The 19,303-nt window shown below is 35.9% G+C and overlaps 1 protein-coding gene across 3 annotated transcripts in view; it reads left to right on the top strand.

Annotated features, from left to right (window-relative positions):
* The window catches only part of IPO8 (importin 8), a 75,232-nt gene that overhangs the window by 19,322 nt on the left and 36,607 nt on the right, over positions 1–19,303 (top strand). For 2 of the 3 annotated variants that reach the window (XM_032855158.1, XM_032855160.1), the window contains 11 exons: positions 587–676; positions 2,064–2,158; positions 2,762–2,846; positions 4,920–5,054; positions 6,671–6,770; positions 9,629–9,705; positions 9,991–10,107; positions 10,945–11,034; positions 12,689–12,854; positions 14,037–14,197; positions 15,031–15,156. In XM_032855158.1, the coding sequence (XP_032711049.1) occupies positions 587–676; positions 2,064–2,158; positions 2,762–2,846; positions 4,920–5,054; positions 6,671–6,770; positions 9,629–9,705; positions 9,991–10,107; positions 10,945–11,034; positions 12,689–12,854; positions 14,037–14,197; positions 15,031–15,156 (1,242 nt within the window). The remainder of the gene's footprint in view (positions 1–586; positions 677–2,063; positions 2,159–2,761; positions 2,847–4,919; positions 5,055–6,670; positions 6,771–9,628; positions 9,706–9,990; positions 10,108–10,944; positions 11,035–12,688; positions 12,855–14,036; positions 14,198–15,030; positions 15,157–19,303) is intronic. The other variant, XM_032855159.1, reaches the window with a different exon arrangement.

The raw sequence follows: 19,303 nt of genomic DNA on the forward strand, positions 1-19,303 counted from the left end.
GTAACTGAAGAAAATGTTTATGAGGTAAAGATTTTCATTGAAGTAGTTAAAATAAGTTCTCACTACAAAAATGTAATTATGGGAGGTGTTGCCCTTATTTTAGTGATCATTTTACTCTGTGTGTGTGTGTGTGTGTGTGTGATTATCACATTGCATATCTTATGCACACACAGTTATATGTCAATGGGATCGCAACAAACCTGGGAAAAAAGTGGTTATAATGAAAAGTTTGACACAAAAAGAGGGAAAATGGGAATGGGAAAAATCACTTTTCTAGAATCTCATGCTGGATAAATGAAATTTTACTGTATTAAAGTTTTTTTTTTTTTAATTTAAACAAGTAGCCCAGAGAAACAATTCATGGCATGCATATTTCACATATTTCTAGATTTTCAAGATTTTAATTTACTTGCATATGTTTATAGAGCTATTTTAAGTTAAATTTTAGGTTAAGCCATATGAAATTACTATTTTCATGGTCAAATGTTAGCCATTTCATATTTTCAACCTTTGAATATAGATGAAATTACTGGCTCTTTTGGAGGGGAAGAATTATTGTTTGATGATGATATTCTTCTGTTTTCAGTATGCGTTGCCTCTGCAACTAGTGAATAACCAAACCATGACCGCGTGGATGGAGATCTTTCGAACTATTATTGACAGAACGGTTCCTCCTGTAAGAAAGGGCTTCTTGTTGAGAAAAATTGGGAAAACTTGGGTTTGGGATATTTGTGGTAGACTGATTTATTATCCTGGCTTGCTGTTTGGAAAAAAATTACTATTGTAATAAAAATAGTAATACATATTATTTTTATAAAGTTCAGATAAGCAAAATTAATTAACTGTATTTAATATTACTAAAGATAATAAAAACCATTTTTAAAACTTGGTATTTATTCTTTTGGCCTTTTTTTCCCTCTGGGTCTATATACAGGCACATTTTATTTATAAAAATGGCATCTGTAGGTCCTGTTTTGAAATTTTCACTTAAAATCTCTTATAAATATTTTTTATGATTATGAATGTTTTTGTACTGTCACTTTTATGGAGTGTTTCATTTGCTGAACATTAGGTAGCTTTAGCGTGTTAGTGTAACTGTAAGGATGTAGTTAAATTTTTATGCACATACATGATTATTTTCTTTGGATAAACTCCTAGCAGTGTTTAGGGCTTTGACAGATCTTGTAAAGTGCTCTCGAGAAACATTGCTCTGGCTTATACTTTAATAAGTACGGACTGAGAAAGTCTGTCACATTAAATTCTAAGTTTGCCAGTTTGATAGGTTAAAGATGGTGTCTCATTTTTTTCTGTAATAACAATGATGCTATATGTCACTTATCAAATTAACTCAATAACTAGTCAAAATAACTAATTAAATTACGTATTTTAAAATTTAAGTTTGTCTTCAAATGTGCAGTATTCTTTCTTTTATCCGTATCTTGGGACAAATTATGTTGAGGTTTACTTTATATACAAAATGTACAGAACTTAGGGAACAGATAAGTGAATTTTGACAAATACACACCTGTGTTACTATTACCCAGCTCAAGATATAAAATCTTTTTGTTGTCCCAGAGTTTCCTCAAGGGATGTGGTGTTTTGTATTTTGTTTCCCACTTATTTGGGCCTTTTGAAGATAGGAGATAAATGTGAACAACAGCATTAGTTAGTTGAAATTTGCTTTGCTTGTGTATTTTTTTTTCAAAATTTTAAAAGATTTTATTTATTTATTTGACACAGAGAGAGAGATCACAAGGAGGCAGAGAGGCAGGCAGAGAGAAAGGGGGAAGCAGGCTCCCTGCTGAGCAGAGAGGGCGATGCAGGGCTCGATCCCAGGACCCTGAGATCATGACCTGAGCCGAAGGCAGGGGCTTAACCCACTGAGCCACCCAGATGCCCCTGCTTTGCTTAATTCCTGTGTAGCAATCTATAAGTAAGAATATGCATTTGCAATCTAACTCATGTGTAATATTACTTAATGTATAAAAAAATTTATTCTGCCTTTGTTGTTTGAATAAACCGTTTTATTTGGAAATGTAACCTGGGTGTTTCTGTCCTCTTAGGAGACTCTGCAGATCGATGAGGATGATAGACCGGAATTAGTCTGGTGGAAGTGTAAGAAATGGGCACTGCACATTGTAGCTCGTCTCTTTGAGCGGTAATTTTGTTCATCAGATCATCTTATGATCAATATTTCAGTATTGGATGTAATAAGACTGGATGGGTCCCTTGATACTCCACAGTAAATTATTATTTTTCTTTAAAAGCCATAGTGGGCCAAAAAAAAAAAAGTCACCCTCTGTTTTAAGGTAGGCTTAACTGTGATAGTTGGCTTTGAGATCGTAACGATGTGGACAGTCTTCTCTGGATCTTTCTGTTCTGTGAAAAAGAATGGAGAAATGACCTTGTTTAGCTCATTGGAAATCTGTAGAAATTGTACAAGAAGGTGCATGGCTACTCAGCTCCATCGGAAAGTTAGTCAAATTGAATTATAGAAACATTTATTTAAAAAAAAGTCAGATATAATTTTTATTTGTAAAATGTGCCCTTTAGAAGCTCTCGGTTAAGTAGGTGGATTTAATTATGGGCCAGAATCTAAATCCAAGGTCATCATGATTCCATCTTGGGGATTGTGGAAAAAGGGGAAAGTGTTAGTTTTCTGCCCAAATAGATCTTTTAGCAAGGGACTGTATTTAAACAAGTGAGCATGCTTTTTAAAAAAAAATTATAATATTTAAATGTTTTCTCTTTGTATTTTAAGATATGGAAGCCCAGGAAATGTCACAAAAGAATACTTTGAATTTTCTGAATTCTTTTTGAAAACCTATGCGGTGGGAATTCAGCAGGTAATAAAAATATGCTTTTTAAATGGAAGGACAGTTATTGAAAGTAGTTAAGTTGGGGCACGGGGGTGGCACAGTCAATTAAGTGTCTACCTTGGGCTAAGGTCATGATTCTGAAGTCCCCGGATCGAGCCCTGCTCGGGTTCCCTGCTCAATGGAGAGTCTGTTGCTTCTTTTCTCTCTGCCCTTCTCCCCCAACTCTTGCTCTCTCTTGCACACACTCTCTCTCTTTCAAATAAATAAATAAAATCTTGAAACAAAAAAGACAGTAGTTAAGTCATTTCTATGCATTTAGAAGTAGACTGTGAACATATTAATACATTATATGTTAATAGGGGATGAAGTGGCAGCTCTGGGAATCTAATACAGTGCAGTCACTTTTAAAACCAGATATCCCAGGGCAGCTTCCACAAGAAGTGCCCTTCCAAACTCCTAGATGCTAGACTCAGACCTTTTAAGTTTGTTGATTCTGATGTCCCAGTGCCCAGTGCTTAGATAGGGTTTGTCTGTTAACTTTCTGACCTCTTATGGGTTTCTTACTCTCTACTCCTTTGATCCTCTCCTCTTTGTTCTAAGCTTTTATATCAGAAGATTTATGTGATGAATTGATCTGTTTCAAGAGGGATGGAGCTCAGAAGTTAAGACCTTCAGCTGAGAACTTACCACATATTTTTGTGGAAGTTTGGGAACCATTTTGTACAGTGAAAATAGTTCTTGAGAAATAATCCAAGTTGGTATTAATATTTAAAACCTACATGGGGCACCTGCTTGGCTCAGTCATTAAGCGTCTGCCTTCAGCTCGGGTCATGGTCCTAGGATTCTGGGATCAAGCCCCGCATCGGGCTCCCTGCTCAGCAGGAGGCCTGCTTCTCCCTCTCCCACTCCCCCGGCTGTGTTCTCTCTCTCACTGTGTCTCTGTCTAAATAAAAAATCTTAAAAAAAAACCCCAAAGCCTATAGAGGACATTTCAGTGTGAAGATTGGTTGACCTGTATTGCCATTTAAGTCCCATTTTTGTTTATATTTCAACAAATGAAGTTTAATAATAATATTATTATTAATAATAATATTCCAGCACTGGCTGTATCAAGACTGCAACAAGGAAGCAAGGATTAATTAAACATAGTAAAGGCCATTAACAGTATAGAGGGTGTTTCTAGATTTGTATAAATCTGTGCATATTAGTCTTCTTTATTGTCAGTGATACCAAGTTAAATACTTCAGTGCTGTCATCATAGATGGAATACTTCCTTTTATGGATGATTGTTTCTAAGAAAGGACCTTGCAACAATTCAGGAAAGCTATGGCTATAATTTTCTCACAAATTACTTTGTTGGCCCACAAGGCAGTCGGTGGGGAAAATTAGTGAATAATGATCTGTTAATGAACTAGTGAAAGTTAGTGGATAAAATGATCTGTTCAGCCATTCTCTGTGGAAACTAGGATAATCAGGAAGCGGGTCAGCTCTGTCTTCTGCTGTTTCCATGGCTGTTAAACTCATTAAGCATCCTAAAGTTGATGCCCTCTTGAAGTGTGCTCAGCCCAGTTTTTCTGGTGCCACCTAAACGTATGTATGTTGTACATACATACACTTGCAGATTTCATGGCCTTTCATCCATGTCTAAGCCATTTGTTCCTATATATTCCTGGTATTTAAAAATTGTTCTCTCACAAAAAACTATTCTCCTCTTAGCTGTTTCTCCTCTCCCACCACCTCCACCCCATAGAGGCCACAGTGGTCTTAGGAAGAATCGTGTGCAGTAGCATCCACTTGTAGCTCGCATCGCAGACAGGGCATCGAGGTGATGGCAGGACTTCTGACAACTTTGATAAAGTTGGTTAGAAGTGGGACAAGTGGCTGGGAATTACAGTGAGACATCCTTCAGTTCAATATAACGTGGACCTAATAAAATTGTCTGTGAGTTTTCTCGCAAGATGTTGATTTCCCCCCAAAATCTGTTGTTGTTTTTTTTAATCTCTAAGGATTCTGGGTTTTATGTCATACCTAAAATGCCCCTCCCCTTAACCTTTAAATTATTTATGTTCTCCTGAACTTTTTTCCCCTCTTTTCCTGTAGGTACTACTAAAAATTTTAGACCAATATAGACAGAAAGAGTATGTAGCCCCCCGTGTTCTTCAACAAGCATTCAACTATCTTAATCAAGGGATTGTTCATTCTGTCACCTGGAAGCAGATGAAGCCACACATACAGGTTAGTGTCAGGGAATTGCCCTCCAAGATTTTCCTGTGGTTAAGTTAGGTTCTCCAGACAAGGTAAGCTACTAATCCTGTATTATATGTTTAATATATTTTTATTTCCATGACTAATTTCAAATGCATGCAGTTTTATATCTGATATGATGGGCATTGAAATTTAAGTATTTGAGAAGAGTGAGACCTACAAGTTTAATGAGTTGTAAGACCTGGATTCAGTTGGTCTCGCTTGGAGTCTCATTCAGCCTCAGTTTCCCTTCTGTTTAGTCAGGTAATATTTTTCTATCCTTATTATCTAAAGGTTACTAGGCTCACATGTGGCATTTTATGTGATAACATTTTGAAAAGAGTCACCAAGGCTCTACTAAGTTATTATTATTTTGCAGGAAATGAAACAAGATCATTTTCTTTTGTATAACAAGATTTTTATCTCTCTTTGGGGATTAAGTTCAAAGTTTTCTGTTTTTGTATCGGTTGTTTACTTAAAGATAGAATTCAGCATCATTGTTTAATTAAAGAACAAATGAGGATGAAAATTATTGCCTATTAATAAATAAATTCTTATTTGCATATAGATAATTTTGGGTAATTCAAAGAGGTTAAGAACTGAATTTTTTTCCCTCTCAAACCAAGATTTCTTAAATTCTATAATCTCTGTGATAGTATATGAAAAGGAAAATAAATTCTTTTACTTTGCCTTTGCTGTCCAGGATAGACACCAAACAATAGACAAAAACAATTCGTTTAGTGTTACCTTATTGCTGGTCTTATAAATATAATATTTTTGTATTATTTTCTTTGGGCATCTTAATAATATTTGTCTAATCCCCTGGATCAAATAGTGGTAGTTTCTTTGCCATTAATAAAGATACCAATTTCATTTTATATACTATGTTGTTACAAATAAAGAGTGGATTTTTTTTCCTAATGCCTATGGCCTTTATTTTTTACATTGCTGAAATGTAGGAATAAGAAAAGTCCAATCCCTCGGTTGAATTTTTTCTCCTAGAATTTAATTTAGAAAAAGTGAGAAGAGATGATTCTATTTTTACATTTGTAGTTGTTAAAGCACAAACAGGCTTTGTAGAGCTTTAGCAGCAGTGTACACAGAGGCTATTAGATACCATTTTTTCCCCCACTGAAATCTACATTTCTAGAGTAGGAAATTTTTTTGAAAATGGAAGAGGAAAAGAAATTTTAATATTGCTGGTTCATTGACATTTATGGCCAAAAATGGAAATGTAAAAATGTTCACAATATAACCTTGGCTTGATACTTCCTTTTCTTCCTTAAAGAATTAAGGTGTGTTTAATATTGATTTGTTAGTAAAACTTTATTATCGCTGCTGTTGCTTCAAAGAATAGCATTTCCATTCATCTCTTTCCCTGTACTTTTGATCATTTATTGTTTAAAAACAATCTTAAGTTTAGCTCTTTCTCCCCTGCTCCCTCCAGCTCTTGCTTTCCTGCTTTCCCCTCAGTCAGTACAAGCTTACCACAAGATTAATTTAACAGTCTGGAAAACTAACATCATAAAGACTGTCAGTAACTATGTTATTAATATTCTCCAAATTTGAATAGCCCAAAGCCCATTTGTTGTTTTGTTTCTTCTCAGAATATCTCCGAAGATGTAATTTTTTCTGTGATGTGTTACAAAGATGAGGATGAAGAGCTGTGGCAAGAAGACCCATATGAGTACATAAGGATGAAATTTGGTAATCAAGATGATTTTATTCCTCAACAGTTCCTGCAAATGTAGAGTACTGTAACTAAATTTGTATTTTTAAGCAGATTTTATTACTTTGTTAAATTCTGAAAGTTCTGTATTTCCTGATAAACTCTGAAACTCATGAGAGTTTGATGTTCTGTTAAGCCAGTGGACTTGAGGCCTTAGCATGTAGATGATGGAAAGCTTGTCTTGTTCATCTCTCTTGGGGGTGCCGAAGCAGTCAGGGAGCCATCTTCAACTTTTCCTGTTATGATGCTGAACCGGAGAGACCATCCCTTTTGGTACCTTTTGGGATACGCATTTCTAGATTGGGTTGTTCTTAGTCTGGGAGATTATTTGGATTTCTGCATATTTTGTGAGCACCCCAATTTAGTATGCTTCTTAATTTTAGTGGCTAAGTATTCCACAACAGAGAGTAAGAATATCCCTGCATGACCCTGTTCTTTGGAGGTAACTTTTCATTTGGAACTTTAGTTACTGAACCATGTAGGTTGGTTGAGTTTATTCCATTTTATCCCCAGTCTAAACTAATTGCTTCATGGAACGCTCAGGCATTTCACATAGCAGAATGTTGCTTGTGTACCTCTTTCTCCTACAACTTCATGCTTTTTAAGGGGAGGGGCTTTATCTTGTTCATTTGCTTTATTTTGCATTCTCCATCCCTTCTCCACCTCTCCATTCCTCTACTAGTGCTTGGCTCTAGTAGCCATTCCATCAAGGTTGGAGTAAAGAATTGATAAAACTAGCACTGCCCCAGGCACATTGAAGATAGTGACAACACAGTGCTTTTCCCTTGTTGGGCCATGTGTCTGTGGCTACTTGAGTTAGGCCTGCTGGTGGAGGTGCTAGATGATTGGGTTATGTTGTTTTTATAGTGCTCTGTATTTAGTATCAGTTGACTCAGTAACCAAGGGAGTGCCTCTTCTCTTGGGGACAAGTACCAGAGAGGCAAATGAAGGAGAAACAGTATTTACCATCTGCCTTATACCTTCATTCCACTGTTTCCTTTTGAAAATCATTTTACATATGCATGATTTATTATTTCCCCTTCCTAATGCCTTTTGTTTTGATTAGCCAGTCTTTCGTCTGTTCTCAAGGCATTATTTTAGTGTTTAGTTTTTCTATAATACCTGTGTGTTTTTGTAACAGCCAGAGTATTTGTTTAGTGTTCAGAAAGCTACCATTATTTCATTTACTCTTTATGTAAAATAGGATAGTATCTCAGTTTTTAAAAAATTTATTTATTTTTTTTAAATTTCTTTTCAGTGTTCCAGAATTCATTGTTCATGTACCACACCCCATGCTCCATGCAATCCGTGCCCTCCACAATACCCACTACCCCCAATCCCCTCCCCTCCAAAACCCTGTATCTCAGGTTTCAGAAATATAATAATAAACATCTGTGAGTGTTGATTGACAGAATTAACATTTTATTGATTAAAGAGAATATGGATAATTCAAGATGAACTCAAATGCTTTTTTGAAAAAAATCATTTTCTTTTGTGGACTAGGATATAGTGCCTATTATTCAATATGTGTATTTTTCTTTTGGATAACTGTAGGGAAGAACAGTTATATAGTTACGTAGTTTTCTTTTTATATTTTTGTCATTTACAGCTATTTATTGAACAAGGTATTCTTATCTAAATGCGTTGGCATTAATAATGTTTTTAGATTTGGTAAAAACTATGAGAGCATAGGCTCTTGATGTTAAGACAGTGTGGGTGCAATTCTGTCTTGGTCACTTACTCACTGTGTGTCTGTGGGCAAGTTACTTAGCCTCTCTAAGACGCACTATTTTCAGCTATAAAATCAGCGATATTAATAGTCTTGGGAGGATAAAGTGGGATAATACATGTACACTAACTTCCTTAACTGCTTAGAGTAGACTATTCGATGCTTGTAAAATCTCAGCAGAGTGCCTGCCAAAGAGTAAGTGCTGGGTGCAGTAGGTAGTCTCATGAGTATAGTGTCTGGCCCGCAGTACCTGTTAGTTATTAGTATTATTGCATTTGTGTTTTATATATTGGCAAAGACTTAGATTTGGTCTTATTTTTATACTTAAATATGGACATATGATATGAGATACTTTTCAAATACCTGCCTGTTCTGAAATTTGGAAATTTTCATGATGTTCAGTTGTGTGTTTTAAAAGTGGTGTGTTATATATTCAGAAATACCCATTGAATACTGCTGAATCTGCCTGTTGATAGAGCCAAGCACTGACCTCGTAGTCCCCCAAGGCTTTTACACTTGCAGTTTCCTTTGTTTGGAAAGCTTTATCTTTAGATCTCCACGTAGAGTTTTCTCTCTCCTTCATTCAGTTTCTGCTTAAGTGTTAGCCCAGCAGAGAATTAAAGAGGCTTTCCTTGACACCATATTTAAACTAGCACTCCATATAACCTCGCTCTCTTCTATAACCTCACTCTCTTCTTCCTTACCCTATTGTACCTGTTGTGTGTGTATGTGTATAATCGGTTTCTTTCTCTTACCTTGTGAATTCTGTGAGAACCCTTTTTGTTTGATCCTTGTATCCCCAGAATCTAGAGCAATGTCTGGCACATAACAAGCACTAAATAAATGTTTGTCTTAGTGAAATGGATATACCTTATATATATTATTCTCTTTAATATGATTGTTTAAAAGGACAACATATAGAGATTGTTAAATAATTATTGTGCATGGGAGCACTGATGATATATCCTTAACTTTTTTATGCTGTAAACCAGGGTCGTATGTGGGCACTTTTTATTTTTTTGTTTTGGAGTAGTGCTCTATTGGGTTTAAAATCTTTAATAAGAAATTGTATTTTTACTAATGTGGTTTAACCTTTTAAAATCTTAGATATTTTTGAAGATTATGCTTCTCCCACCACAGCAGCCCAGACTCTCTTGTATACTGCTGCAAAGAAAAGAAAAGAGGTATACAGTTACTCTTTTTAAATCCAAAGTTGAAAGATCGACTATGTTGCTTTGACACCAGTTACACACCTACTATTTGAAAAAAATTATATTATTTGTTTTAATCTAACACTTGAATATTTTCCTGTCCTTGTTAGGGAAAAGGGTTGCTTTCTTAATTGTAATTGCTTGATAAAACACAATAAAATGGCTTCAGTTTAAAAAATTTGTGTATCACACTTAACACTGTGGTAGTAAGGCAGTGAAAGCTCACATAGACTAAAACGGATTCCTCTGTTTCTCTAGGTGTTGCCAAAAATGATGGCATTTTGTTATCAAATCCTAACAGACCCAAACTTTGATCCAAGGAAGAAAGATGGAGCCCTGCATGTGATTGGTTCCTTGGCTGATATTTTATTGAAGGTCAGGCTACTCATAATATAATTTACTTAATTTAAGCACAGTCAAATGAGAGAATATGAAAGTAGTGAATAATTTAAAACTTGTGACTGCTTCTGCATAATTGAGTTGACTGTAAACATCCTTTTTTCTGTCATCTGTGTCTTTATTTAAAAAGAAAATCTCACTTTGTCAGTTTTTCTGTATGAAACTGTTGCCAGGGCGCCTGGGTGGCTCAGTTGGTTGAGCAACTGCCTTCAGCTCAGGTCATGATCCCAGACTTCTAGGATCGAGTCCCGCATCGGGCTCCCAGCTCCTTGGGGAGTCTGCTTCTCCCTCTGACCTTTTCCTTTCTCATGCTCTCTCTCACTCATTCTCTCTCAAATAAATTAAAAAAAAAAAAAAAAAAAAAAAAAAGAAACTGTTGCCATATGAGAAAAGGATACAAAATGACTAGTGTTATTTGTTGCTACAAAAATCAGTCGGGGGCACCTGGGTGGCTCAGTTGGTTAAACAACTGCCTTCAGCTCAGGTCATGATCCTGGAGTCCCAGGATCAAGTCCCACATCAGGCCCTCTGCTCAGCAGGGATTTGGCTTCTCCCTCTGCACCTCGCCCCTCTCATGCTCTCTCTCAAATAAATAAAATCTTAAAAAAAAAAAAAAATCAGTCAGTACCAAATTATAGGTAAGGTACTATTTCTGTCTTGTTTTAAAATGCATAATATGTAGGTCAAATAATTTTATAAAATTGTACATAGAAGTATATTAAGCATAAGTCATAACAAACATACTTTATTCGGTTGTGATTTTTATATGAAAATGCATTGCTAAGTTTAAACTTCATTTCTATTTCCTTACAGAAGACTTTATTCAAGGACCAAATGGAGTTGTTGCTGCAGAATCATGTATTTCCATTACTGTTGTCTAACCTGGGATACCTTCGGGCTAGAGTAAGTTTTCCATATTTCCATTATGTATCTTAAAGTGTTCATTTGAGGGGTGCCTGGCTAGCTCAGTTGGAAGAGTATGCGACTTGATCTTGGAGTCACATAGGGATCATGAGTTCGAGCCCCACGCTGGGTGTAGAGATTATTAAAAAAAAATAAACTTTAAAAATGTTTTTGGATAAAATGACCTTTTACCATATATTGGGATAAAATGAAGTCAATTAGAATGTCCCTTATGGTCACCTAAGCTGAATAAAAAGCTAATAAATAATGGATTTATGGATTTTAATTTCAGCTGCTTTAAATTTTCACCCTAGCCCTACTTGCTGCATTTGTAACACATGCAGGGAGAGGGATGATGTTACAGCAGTAATACAATGTAAATTCGTAGACTGATTCATTTTTAGTACCTAAAACAGCATGACATTCTAGTTTGGTTAAAAACTTGATTAGTATAAATCGTATATTAGGTCGATATATATGCCTTAGGAAAATGGAGAAAATAACAATCCATGTAAACTTATTCATGTTCTAAGTGTATATTACTTCTAAAATCAATATCTTTTATGGAGAAATAAAAATAGAGCATTAATTCAAGAGCCTAGTATTTATCTTTATAAGTACATCAAAACAAAAAATGTCTTGCTATAAAGAACATATGTTAACAATGTCTTACACACTAAAGCATTTTATAAACAGAAGGTAATGTTCACTGGAGAAGTATTTGGGCGCATGTAGATTAGAGGTGCAGAGGGCGTACAAGTGTTTTTATAGGTAAGCTGTTGTCTTTGACAGCTGTATGAATTGTAACTCTCTTGCTAAAAAGTCTTTGGTAATTCAAATTACCATTCCTTGTATGTTTTATGTATATAGAGAATTAAAGTAATAATAGGATTCTGTGATCTAATGGTTTAAAATTTGGTAACCTCTAGAAGGTTAAAAATTCTTCATACCTTATATGAGGAAAAAAAAAAAAAAGAAAGAAAGAAAAAAAGGAAGCTTGCTAAGTCCTGATGCTGGTAAGGGAAAATAATGTTTCATTTGTTTGCTGTGAAGGCCAGCAAATGAAAGTCAAACACTGGTTTGTAGTAGCTCTTACATGTAACTAAATAACAAATTAATTATGATTCATAGGATTTATCAACCTTGAACAGGATTTCTTTTTTCAGAGACACTTCAACTTGGTTCCATTTTCTTTTCCTTGTGAAAAATGCATATAGATAATTTAGAAGTTACAAAACTGCCTTTTTATTTTTTTATTTTTATTTTTTATTATTTTTTAAAGATTTTATTTATTTATTTGACAGAGAGAGATCACAAGCAGGCAGAGAGGCAGGCAGAGAGAGAGGAGGAAGCAGGCTCCCTGCTGAGCAGAGAGCCCGATGCGGGGCTCGATCCCAGGACCCTGAGATCATGACCTGAGCCGAAGGCAGCAGCTTAACCCACTGAGCCACCTAGGTGCCCCAAAACTGCCTTTTTAAATAAAAAAACGGGAGATCCAGAAGTTAGCAACTGAGGCTAATATGCTACCCTCCCAAAACAAATAGTACTTGGTAGAGTTAACAATATTTTACTTAGTAAGAAGTTCCTTTATGCATGATTTTATTATAGAATGCCATAATCCTAATAGTTCCCTACTTAACTTCTTCTAACATAGTCCTGCTGGGTACTTCATGCATTCAGTTCTCTGAAGTTTCATAATGAGCTTAATCTAAGAAATGCAGTTGAACTGGCAAAGAAGAGCCTGATTGAAGATAAGGAGATGCCTGTCAAAGTTGAAGCTGCCCTTGCTCTCCAGTCATTAATTTCTAACCAGACACAAGGTAAAGCCAAAAATACCTTTTAGAAAGTTTATTCTATTTTTATTTTTACATTGTCTTCTCAAATAGTTGCTTTACTTACTTCTCTAATAAGGATGATTCTCGATGTCTTAAGGTTCAGGGTTTAGATTTCTGAACCTTTGCCCCCTCACAATTTCATAGGAGTTTATTCTTCCTCTTTTTAGGAGTTCCTATTGACTGGTTTCCAGAAAAGTTTTATTTTTTTTTATTTTAAAGATTTTATTTATTTATTTGACAGAGAGAGACCACAAGTAGGCAGAGAGGCAGGCAGAGAAAGAGGAGGAAGCAGGCTCCTTGCAGAGCAGAGAGCCCGATGTGGGGCTCAATCCCAGCACCCCGGGACCATGACCTGAGCCAAAGGCAGAGGCTTTAACCCACTGAGCCACCCAGGCGCCCCTCCAGAAAAGTTTTAGATTAGGAAATAAGTTGGTTACCGTTGGGCCCTGGGGTAGACTGGGAATCAAGAGACCTGGTGTCTAGTTTTGATTCCGCTACTCGGTTGCTGTGTCAAGGGTTAGATAGCCGTATATTTAAATTCAGGGGTTTGGACTGGATGGCCTCAGGTGTCCTTTCCACTCTAGGATTCTGTGATTCTACTAGTTCCGAAAGTAGCAAGTGGTATTTTTAGTGAGTGATAACACAGATAAATCATTTGTTTGTTTAGAAGACTATCATTTAAAGTTCAGGTAAACCTTTGGAAGTAAATTCAGTTTTATGAAGAATATGAGCCTAGTTTACTTTCATTCAGCAGTGTTTCAGTGAACATTGTACAAGGATATGTGGTGGGGAATGGGCACCATCAATATTGGGCATAGTTTTTATCTACATGATTTTTTATGCTTGTATCTTGATGTCATATATATGTCCCATAAGTCATGCTGGTAATAGAGCATTTGTATAATGAGCATTTCTCAGTGAAAGTTCTTGGCATTTTGGGTAGGACAGTTCTTTCCCATGTGTAGGATTGAATACTCCTAATTACTTACAGGGAGATGGATATATTGGTGAAGATCATTTTGGGATAGCTTTGTGTCTTACTTACCATAGAGCATGTATCTGCCAAGAATCTATTAGTCTATGTCACTTCATGTGACCATGTTAATTCCTTTAACCACTTGCGAATGCCTAAGTGTTTGCTGATTTTTGTTTGTTTTATTGCATTAGCTAAGGAATATATGAAGCCACACGTAAGGCCTATCATGCAGGAGCTGTTGCACATTGTTAGAGAGACTGAAAATGATGATGTTACTAATGTCATCCAGAAGATGATATGTGAATATAGTCAAGAAGTAGCCTCAATTGCTGTTGATATGACCCAACATTTGGTAAGAATGGGCAGAGGTTTATGTTAGTTTGAATGTAAATTCAGCCTTGAATAATAAAAATTAAAGCTTTGACTTACCTGAATAAATTAAATTCCAAAATTTGAAATTTAGTTTTATAAGCAATTGAAATGTTAATATAAAAGTGTTTGCTCTAATAATTCTGACAGTTGTTAGTTTCTGTAGTTAATTAGACTTAAATCTAATAACATTGAGATTATTTCATCTGTAGTATTCTGAGATTTTATAATGATGTGCTTTGATATGAGCCTTCTAAATATTCACTTTCTGAGCTTGAATCTGGAAACTAATTTCTTTCAGTTTTGGGCAACTTCTTGAATTACTTATTTGGTTAATTTCTCCCTACCATTTCCCCTCCCCCCCGTTCTGTAAGTCTGATATTGGATATGGGGTCAGGACTGAGTCTTTATTTTTCTACCTTTTTTCTCCTGTCTTCCATGTCTGTCTGTCTTTTTTGTTTCATTTTCCTGGTGATCTCTTGATTTTGTCTTTTACCTTCTATTAAATTTTTCATTTGAGTATTGCTAGATTTCACTTTTCACAGACTTTGGGTTTATTTGTTTAATGATAACCAGAAGTTAAAAAATAGCTATCTAATTGTTGTAACTATTGTATATTCCACTCTAGTGATTAGTTAAGGAAAAAAATGTCACATATTTAAAACATGACCATTTCTATCATTGATTTACTCAGCAATGTGTGTAACTTAAGTGTGAGCAAGTGTGAGTGCCATTGCCCTTTTATTAACTTATAACAACAGCAAGGGGTGGGTATAACAGTACTGATTTTTGAATGTGTATATGTTATGTTCATAGGCTGAGATATTTGGCAAAGTTCTTCAAAGTGATGAATATGAAGAAATTGAGGACAAAACAGTAATGGCTATGGGAATTTTACATACTATTGATACTATCTTGACAGTTGTAGAAGATCATAAAGAGGTGCGATTTCTTTGTGTTTTATTATGTCATTTTAATAACATTAACTGAAATTTATGTGATCAATGGGCATGACTTTAAACTAGCTATTTTGTTATTTTGCTAGATTTTAAAAGTTACTTTCAAATATCAAAGGAACATTCTAAAATAATTGAAGGGGGGAATATTAACATGTTGTAAGATACATAGTATATTCCTTTGTACTAAACTGAGTTTCGTTTATCATATTCTAAACTAGGTTGTTGGGGAATATCAAATTGAGTAAGACATGAGCTCTGGCTTGTGGAACCCACAGTCTAGTCTTCTTGATAGAGAGATAGCCATTCATTCACAGTGGCAGTTATTAAATAATGGAATGAAATTCAAATGTAACAGCCATCATGAGAATGGAAGGGAAGAAGAGCTTTCTTTCCTAAACTGAATTCATTTCTTTCCTAAATGAAATTCAAATGTAACAACCATCATGAGAATGGAAGGGAAGAAGAGCTTTCTTTCCTAAACTGAATTCCAGAAGAATATTGGGAAAAGAATCTTTCCTAAACTGAATTCCAGAAGAATATTGAGAAAAGAATTTGTGCAGATAGTTAAGAGCTTTCCCCTGTATTAGCGGATAGAATTTTACTAATGTTACTTTGAGATCACTAGAGCAGGTAAATTGATGGTGTTCTTGTGCAGAAGTGGAAAACAAGTTCAGGTAGTATTGAGGAATCTGCTCACTGCCACAGACTTTTGGGTTTATAGTCAGATTATTCTGATAATATATCCATTCATCTCCACCCGAGACCTTCTGCTGTCCTTCCCAGGCATTACATAGTCTCTCCTTAAATCAGATTTGAGTTTGTTACTTCTGTGAGCTTAAGCTGACTTGCTTAAGCAGAATGGCAGAAGCTCCTGTTTCGTACAGTGTGACTTAGGAAGCAGGTGCTGGTTCTTTAAATAGCATTGTTAAACCCTGTGGCTGTTGATTTATCCTGTGTTTATCATGTACCAATGGAAGATTACCAGATTCTTTTTAAAAAAATATATTTTTTTATTTTAAAAGATTTTATTTGTTTATTTGACAGAGAGTGAGAGAGGGAACACAAGTAGGGGGAGTGGGAGAGGGAGAGAAGCAGGCTTCCGACTGAACAGGGAGCCCAATGAGGGGCTCGATCCCAAGGATCGATCATCAATTATTAGATCATGACCTAAGCTGAAGCAGACACTTAATGACTGAGTCATCCAGGTGCCCTGATTACCAGATTCTTTTTTTCGTTTGTTTGTTTGTTTTTAAAGATTTTTCTTTATTCGACTGACAGAGATCACAAGTAGGCAGAGAGTCAGGCAGAGAGAGAGGGGGAAGCAGGCTCCCCACTGTGCAGAGAGCCCGATGCGGGACTCGATTCCGGGACCCTGAGATCGTGACCTGAGCCGAAGACAGAGGCTTAACCCACTGAGCCACCCAGGTGCCCCCCTGATTACCAGATTCTTAAAAGCAGTTTTGATAGTCTTCTCCTGGGCAGGCCTCCTTCACCTAAAAGGCTAAATGTGAATTTTTACTTCCATATTTGTTATTTTGTTTTATTTTTGAATCTTTGTTAAAATTGTATGGGCCATTCAGAACAGTGAAATGCTCCAAATTAAATTAGAACAAGTATACTTGAGGATAATTCTTTTGCCTTATATGCAGAACTTGTATTTTAAATGTGGCGATGCCTGAGAAATCCCCTAGTCCAGTTTACAGAGTATGTGTGTGTGGAGGATAGGCAGTAGTAAAATGAGCCTCAGGAAAAAAAATGAGCAGCAGGATCAGTTTGAAAATAAAATTGTATTTTACCTTTCCTTTCAATTTTTTTACTTTTGATGTTAAATTTATTTTGCATTTCAAGTAAAGGAGATGTGAACTTACTGTGATTATCAAAGGAGGCATGGTTTAAAGTTGAGCACTAATCAAATCCAGCTTCCTTATCTACAGATGGAAAAAAACAAAAACAAAAAAACAAACCTGAAAGCCTTCAGTAAGTGGCTTTACCAAGATCATAGACAATTAGAGGCAAAACAAGGGCTGGAATCTTGGTCTCCTGACTGCCTGTTCTGATCTTGAACTTTGACTTATTAAAAGCAAACGTTGAGAAGAATCCTTCCTTAAAAGGAAAAATCACTTGTGTATGAATACTTGCACAAACACTTAATGTATGCAGAACAGAATTAGAAATTTAAACCAGATGCTTATGCATATGCAGTTTTGCTTTAATGGTTTTAAATATATTGACAAATTTGTAAACTGGGAGAATTTTGGAGCATTTGAACTTTAAGACTGTATTTTTTTTTCTATTTATTTTTTTTTAACATTTGTTGTTAGCATTTATTGTATATTCTTCCAGATAATGTTACTGCACATATATCTCTTTCCAGGGCTGGTTTTCAGGAGTATGCAGTGATAAATAAGTGTATCAATTATTTACAACTGGCAGCCATTCTGGTGGTTTCGTGTCCACGATGGCAACATATGTTGATTATTTAATACAGTACTTTAAAACTGAATATTCAGAGAATATGCCCCAAACTTGAAATAGGAGACTCAGATGAAAAATGTAACCCATGATGGAATTTAATTTTTATTTACTTAAAAAATATTTAGTACAACATATGTTGAAAAATCCAAAAGGTGTGAAAGGACAGTGAAAATTCACTTTCTCCCTCAGCTCCCCAGATCTAGTTCTCTCTGGAGGTAGCTCCCTAATGAGGTCTTTGTATCCTTCCAAAGATTTTTTTTTTCTATTGTAATAGCTAAGCAAAAGAATGTGTATATTTTTCTTTTATGAAAATAAAATAGCATAAAGTTTTGGTTTTTTAAAATTTTATTTCTTTTCAGTGTTCCAAAATTCATTGTTTATGCACCACACCCAGTGCTCCATGCAATCCGTGCCCTCCGCAATACCCTCCACCAGGCTCACCCAACCCTCCATCCCCCTCCCCTCCAAAACCCTCAGTTTGTTTCTCCGAGTCCACAGTCTGTCATGGTTCTTCTCCTCCTCCAATTTCCCCAACTCACTCCTCCTCTCCATCTCCCCATGTCTTCTGTGTTACTCCCTATGCTCCACAAGTAAGTGAAACCATATGGTACTTGACTCTCTCTGCTTGACTTAACTTCACTCAGCATAATCTCCTCCAGTCCCATCCATGTTGATACAAAAGTTGGATATTCATCCTTTCTGATGGAGGCATAATACTCCATTGTATATATGAACCATATCTTCTTTATCCATTTGTCCATTGAAGGGCATCTTGGTTCTTTCCAGTTTGGTGACTGCGGCCATTCATACAGATGACCCTTCTTTTCACTACATCTGTATCTTTGGGTAAATACCCAGTAGTGTAATTGCTGGGTCATAGGGTAGCTCTATTTTTAATTTTTTGAGATCTCCACAATGTTTTCCAAAGTGGCTGCACCAGCTTGCATTCCCACCAACAGTGTAAGAGGATTCCCCTTTCTCCACATCCTCTCCAACACACATTGTTTACTGTTTTGTTAATTTTGGCCATTCTAACTGGTGTAAGGTGGTATCTCAATGTGGTTTTGATTTGAATCTCCCTGATGGCTAATGATGATGAACATTTTTTCATGTGTCTGTTAGCCATTTGTATGTCTTCATTGGAGAAGTCTATTCCTGTCTTCTGCCCACTTTTTGACATGATTATCTGTTTTGTGTGTGTTGAGTTTGAGAAGTTCTTTGTAGATCTTGGATATCAGCCCTTTGTCTGTAGTGTCATTTGCGAATATCTTCTTCCATTCTGTGGGTTGCCGCTTTGTTTTGTTGACTGTTTCCTTTGCTGTGCAGAAGCTTTTGATCTTGATAAAGTCCCAAAAGTTCATTTTCACTTTTGTTTCCTTTGCCTTTGGAGACCTATCTTGAAAAAAGTTGCTGTGGCCGATGTCGAAGAGGTTACTGCCTATGTTCTCCTCTAGGATTTTGATAGATTCCTGCCTCACGTAGAGGTCTTCTATCCATTTTGAGTTTATCATTGTGTATGGTGTAAGCAAATGGTCGAATTTCATTCTTCTACACATAGCTGTCCAGTTTTCCCAGCACATTTATTGAAGCGACTGTCTTTTTTTCCACTGTATGTTTTTTCCTGCTTTGTCGAAGATTATTTGCCCATAGAGTTG

Source organism: Lontra canadensis, unplaced genomic scaffold (assembly GCF_010015895.1).
Source record: "Lontra canadensis isolate GAN:19392208 unplaced genomic scaffold, GSC_riverotter_1.0 scaffold9, whole genome shotgun sequence".
Classification (NCBI taxonomy): domain Eukaryota; kingdom Metazoa; phylum Chordata; class Mammalia; order Carnivora; family Mustelidae; genus Lontra; species Lontra canadensis.